Here is a 6000-nt window from a genome sequence, read left to right on the forward strand (position 1 = left end):
TATTCTTTCACAACTCCCCTCTGCTTTCTCCCTGGTTCCTATGGAGAACCCTGGATATGGGGGTGGGAGGGAATCTCAAAGCAAATAACAGCAGCTGTGTACCAACTGGATGTCTGTTTTCTTTTAAAGCTGTACTAGTTATCTTAGGTCCCCTGCCCTAGTCACAGAGTTAGTGTTTTCCACTTTCCCTAGGCCATCTCATCCAGTGTCACGGCTTTAAATGTGCTCACAGCTCCTGGATTTCTTCAACATATAAATTCTCACATTCACCATTGTGAGATGAGGCTCTGATGCCTATTTACGCAAGATGCCTGAACCACCTTTACCACCAAGGATCCCTTTATATTTTCCTCCTATGGATTTCATATTTGCTGAGTTTTATTTACCAAACTATGTATGTTAAATAATAATAACTTTTCCATTTCACACTCATCAAAGACATACTTGTAACTGCAGCTTTTTAGTAGTATAGGATTCAGGATATTATCAAACTTCCTTGAAAAAAGCAAAGGCATTTGGGATTTTAGCACTAAATATGACAGTCCTACCAACAGTAAAGATGTAGGGTCCTCTGTGTTTTTCAAAATTAAGGACACTGAGTTTCAAGCACCCACACTCTCTTCCTGGCCCCCCAGGGTACTGAGGTCCCCCAGGCTTGGAACCAGTCGTCTCTGCAAAGCAGGCAGCCATGTTCAAGGAAAACAACAAAAAGTAAGTCCCTAAAACAAAACCTGCTATAGAGAATACTGCCTAAGACTCCGAAGGCAAAAGTGAGTCAGAAGCCAACAGCTTTGTAAGGCAGAATGCTGTTAAAGAACATCTAAGATGCAGATACAGAGCATCAGAATCCCAAGATCACCAGAAAAAGTTCTACAGAAACAAGTTTCCATTTTGATCATGTAAAGGAGGAGGACAACTTGACACAAAATATTATTCTTTATAATATTTTTCAGGAAGGTGTCTATTTCACAAATTAAACATGTAAAGACTTGAACTGAAAGCAAGTTAATATTACTGCCATCAATTATGTGATATTTTCTTCTCATATTCCACAGCACTCATAAAACCTGAATAAATGCTACTGCCCAAATCACAGAAAGGGAAAAGCAAACCATTTTTCTCCCTGGCCCCAAATGGCTGCATTTTCATTCAAAGTTCTACAATCATTAACCTTGCTAATAATATAATCAGAAATGACAAGACTCAAATTCACAAACATAAGTTCAAAAACTATAACTCAGAATTGAAAAACAAAACCCACCTACTTCAAAATACGTAGGCAGGGACTTCCCTGGTGGCACAGTGGTTAAGAATCTGCCTACCAATGCAGGGGAAACAGGTTCGATCCCTGGTCCGGGAAGATCCCACATGCCGCAGGGCAACTAAGCCCGTGCACCACAATTAGTGAGCCTGCACTCTAGAGCCCGTGAGCCACAACTACTGAGCCCACATGCCACAACTACTGAAGCCCGCGCGCCTAGAGCCCGTGCTTCGCAACAAGAGAAGCCACTGCAATGAGAAGCCCGCGCACCGCAACAAAGAGTAGCCCCCGCTCACCGCAACTAGAGAAAGCCCACGCGCAGCAACAAAGACCCAACGCAGCCAAAAATAAATAAATAAATAAATTTTCAAAAAATACGTAGGCAACAAGGCTCATAATCTCATAGATCAGTATCAGATAGTAACTGAACACCTGCTGCTATTGAGATTGCCAGCAATAAGGAGCCAATCTTCCCGCTCAGGTATCTACCCTTCTCTGGAAAACAAAACAGCTTTATAAGGCTATTATTTCAGGAGGTGGAGCTCACTGAACAACTTAGAAACTTCACTTGTGTTCTTGAGCAGAGGGTACAATTTTTATAATGCTCTCCTGTTTCACACCTTCACCTAAAATCTCATGTTAGCACTCAGCTGCACATGATGCTACAGAAAGAAAGGCACACCACACGCTGACCTGTACAGGTATGGGAGTCTGCATTTACTGTGAAGACCATACACCTGCCATTGTGTTATATGTTTAACCAGCATTATTTTGTTTCTTATCGTAACCCCTCCAAGTTGGCACTATTGTCATCCTCCCATTTTACGTTAAATAAGGCATATGAGGCATAGAGAGCGTAGGCACAGACTAGGACCCCCTTCCACCCATCACAGTATATACTGTCTCAACATGAATACACACATGCATATACATCTATGATATATACGGAGATGTAGCCTATAATGAAAGTTCACTATTTAAAGGTAGGAAGGCAAAAAACAAAAAACAAACAAAAAACTTCTTTCATATTTGGGTAAGTTAGGGAAAGTAGAATATTCTTTAGTTACCACGCAAAAGCTTCATGAATTTCTGGAGCTTTTAAATGATGGAAGAAAGAGGGCAGGGCAAGGGAGGAGAAACAGATCTTCTGGGCTCCTTTCTCTATTTCAAAAGAAGGGATGAGATAAATAGCACTGCCCTAATAAAGTAATGGAACAGGAGGAATCTAGGAAGAAGTGAAAATTCTGGCAGAGCGCCCTGCAGGTCTCTGAAGGAGATGTGTGTTGAAGATGCAGGAAGCCACTGGCAGGGAATCCTAGGATGGCTAAGCTGGGGCAGGAAGCCAAAGCCTAGGACACTGCATTAATCAGAGATGGTCACAAAAAGTGAAAACAGACAGTGAAAACAGTAAATAGAACATATGTCCCCTAAAAGTAGAATCAGATGTTCTGGGGAGGCTGGCACCGCTGATGACCAGCTAGAACAGGTTGCGTGAGCCTCCTCCTCGCTGCACACCTTCATCCTTCTGATCGGTCCCATTTCACAATGTCAGCCACTGTCCCGTTCTACCTTAATCCAGACCAGCTCTGGGAGCCGGTCTGTCACCGCTGATGTCAGGCCCTACTCACCAGAGTCAATGCCTGACGCCTCACGCGGCCACCCCGGGTCCACTCCCCACCGCCGAACGGGACTCTGGCTGATACAGCACAGCTTTGCGTATAATAATCCCTGCCCACTGCATTGTTTTCTGTGTTATTCCGGCTTCCTCAAACGGAAACTTCTGAGAATAGAACTGATATCTCTTCCTCTCCAGTTCCACAGTCTCCACTATAAGAACTCAGCAGATACAGGATCACTGATCAAAAGGAAGGGCGTGAGTGAGTACCAGAGAGCAGTGGTGTCCCAAACTCAAGTCCAGATAGGCTATTCTGCGGAGTTTCTACCAAGAAGCAATTAAGAAAAGTTTAGTTTATAGGAACTGCTGTAAACTTGTTTTTATGTATCTCACTATAAACAGTAGTTTTGAGTTATCTTGCTATAAGTATTAGTTATCAAATATTAGTGATAAACTCGACTCATCGCATTTTTCTGGAGAGATGTTCTCCCCAAGCTACTTTTAAAGAAAGAGTATTGAAAACTGAGTGAAAAATAAAGGAATTTGCTGTCAGCTAATTCACCCACTGAGCAGCTGGTTTGCATCTCTTCCCGTTTCGCTTAGAAAACCTTGTGCAATTCCTTTTCTGCCTCATAAGAATGAAATGTAAATGGTTTATAGTAAAGCTTAATAATCTTCTCTTCCTTATCTCCTGACAAATGTACCCATAAAAGTTATGCAAAATATATCTTAGGGCAGTGATTCTTGACTAGCAGTGACTTTGTTGTCCCCAAGGGGACATTTGGCAATAGTTGGAGACATTTTTGGTTGTCACAACGAGGGGAGGGGGTGATACTGGCATCTGGATGGGGGGAGACCATGGAGGCCCCCTGTACAACACAATGAATAGAACCCCACAGAAAAGAAAGAAAAAAGTGGCAAAGCTTCATAACATAAAATATCCTATTACTTTATAAATGCTATTCTTTTTTATAGACACAAATAAAGAAAGCACACAATGGATCTTAAAATTCTACAATTACATATACCATGGGAAGGGGGAAGGAACAGTTTTAAGCAGACATCTGGTATCAATTAGACCTGATGTTATGATGCAGGATTATTAGTTCAAGAATCTCTAACAGCAAATAAGCTCTGTAGCTCAGCAGAAGGAACAGGACAGATCAGATCTGACTCCCTACTATAAACCACTCTTAACCAGATCAGGACACTATTTTATCTTCTGGCACATCACCTGAGGACAATTTAACAGTAATATATCTTACTAATAACCATCAACTTCAACCTTTAAAAAAATTTCTTTTAAAACATTCTCTACAAAACCAATGTCCTTTGATATAAATTGTGATCCAGCTCAGACCAGGCCTCTATCTTCATTTTCCTCACAAACTATGTAGAAAATTCCCATTACTAAGCATTCCTGTCTATTGTCTGGGGAAATGAAGGAGAGTTAAGTGTAAGATTTATGACTGAAACTCCCCCACAGTGATAAAACACAGCCAGAGGCAGCAAAGAAAAACTCCTTAGAATTTATTGCAAAAATTATAATCAACGCAAAGAATCTTATCAAAAGAATGTTTTCCTCAAAGTTAAGCAAAGTTACTTTACAATTCCCAAAGCTGCTTAAGGATGAAGTCGCACTGGCATTTTTCACTTCTCTGTCCCTCTCCCTTGCTTCTCATCAAAGCCACACACATACCCCCATGCTCACTCGCAGGAGTCCAGTACTGTACCTCACCGAAGTCGTCACTGGATACCTTAAATATCACTGGGCGCCTTCTAGGTGAACAGCGGGTGGGTGGGCGTGGATGGTGGGGTGGGCTTGTGAATGCCAGGGGGAGAGCCGGCGCAGACCACACCTGGACCTCCGAACTCAAGGTCCCCTCTTGTGGGGTCCCACAGCTCTCAAGGTGGGTGGTCTCCAACCGGCTCCAATTAGGAATCCACTCCAGGAATAATAAGTGGGACGACCCCTGTCCTAGGTGAAGACCCGGTCTGTGCACACTCAAGGATAAAAAGGATCTTCAAAAATCCTTCCGTAGTTGCGCTCTCTCGTAGGAAGACAGCTCCAGATGAGATTTTGTTTCCCACGAAGTGCGAAGTGGTGCTCTCCCACATGCCCGCGCAGGGTCTCGGGAGACAGTTTCTGCCCTTCAAGGGCTGCTAAACTGGTTCACCTCGACGCGGCACTGACTTATGCACCTCCAGGTGTGAACACGCGGGCACGCAGCCTCAGGTGTACAAACTTGGGGTCCGCTCCCAGGTGTACAGACTCAGGGGGTGCACACACAAGTATGCAGACGCGGGGAGCCGCTCCCAGGTGTGCAAAGCCGGGTGCGCACGCACTGGTGAACTCACTCAGGTGCGCACATAGAGCCGGGCAGGTCAATCCCACCACGCTGCGAACGACAGGTCTCGACAGGGAACCCCCAAACTCCGGTCGGCATCCTGCCTCCACCAACTCACCTCCTCCAAAAATTTGGTCAAATCGTACACCTTGTAATGCAGGATCAGCCAGGTGCTCTTGCTGTCATTGTGCTTCTGGATCTCTTCCAGGGTATAGTACTTAACGGCTTTGTCGGACTCCTCTGCCATTTCGGAACGCGTCGAGCCTCAGGCCCTAAAAGGAGCAGCGGAGCCGGGCGGAGTTCAGCGGGCGTCTCCGCGAACTCGCCCCGGGACATTCCCCAGGGCCCTGCTCAGCGCCTGGGCAGGGAGGCAGGCACTGGGGTGGGGCGGGGGGGGGGGGGGGGGGCCGAAGCAAGGCCTCCGATGATTGGCCAAAATTCGTGTCACTCAAGGGTCCCGCCCTCGACCGACACTCCACCAACTCCAACGGGCCGCGCCCAGTGCGCGAGTGTTGATTGGCTGCAGAAGGTGCCCTTCACAATCACAGCTGTAGGACCACGCGGAGGACGGGGCTCCTTTTGCGTCTGCGCAGAAGGTGGTGCCGCGGAGATCCAGCGCCAGGACCTGCGCCCTCGGGTGTGGGTGTTCCTGGCGGACTTGGCGAGGTGGCCGGAGAGGGAGGGTCCGACGGGGCGGGCGCAGAGTCCATCTTGTGCAGGGCAGCGACCCCACATCAAAATCGCCGCGATTTCCCAATCAGGTCAGATCACGCAGA

The 6000-nt window shown here is 46.0% G+C and overlaps 1 protein-coding gene across 1 annotated transcript in view; it reads right to left on the reverse strand.

Annotated features, from left to right (window-relative positions):
• Window positions 1-5598, reverse strand: part of LOC118906953 (cytochrome b5) — a 29053-nt gene extending 23455 nt beyond the window's left edge. Inside the window, exon 1 of the mRNA XM_036874971.1 lies at window positions 5343-5598. Coding sequence (XP_036730866.1) covers window positions 5343-5471 — 129 coding nt within the window. The 5' untranslated portion in view covers window positions 5472-5598. The remainder of the gene's footprint in view (window positions 1-5342) is intronic.
• Window positions 5599-6000: the final 402 nt, after the last annotated feature.

This window comes from Balaenoptera musculus, chromosome 14 (assembly GCF_009873245.2).
Source record: "Balaenoptera musculus isolate JJ_BM4_2016_0621 chromosome 14, mBalMus1.pri.v3, whole genome shotgun sequence".
In the NCBI taxonomy this organism is placed as follows: domain Eukaryota; kingdom Metazoa; phylum Chordata; class Mammalia; order Artiodactyla; family Balaenopteridae; genus Balaenoptera; species Balaenoptera musculus.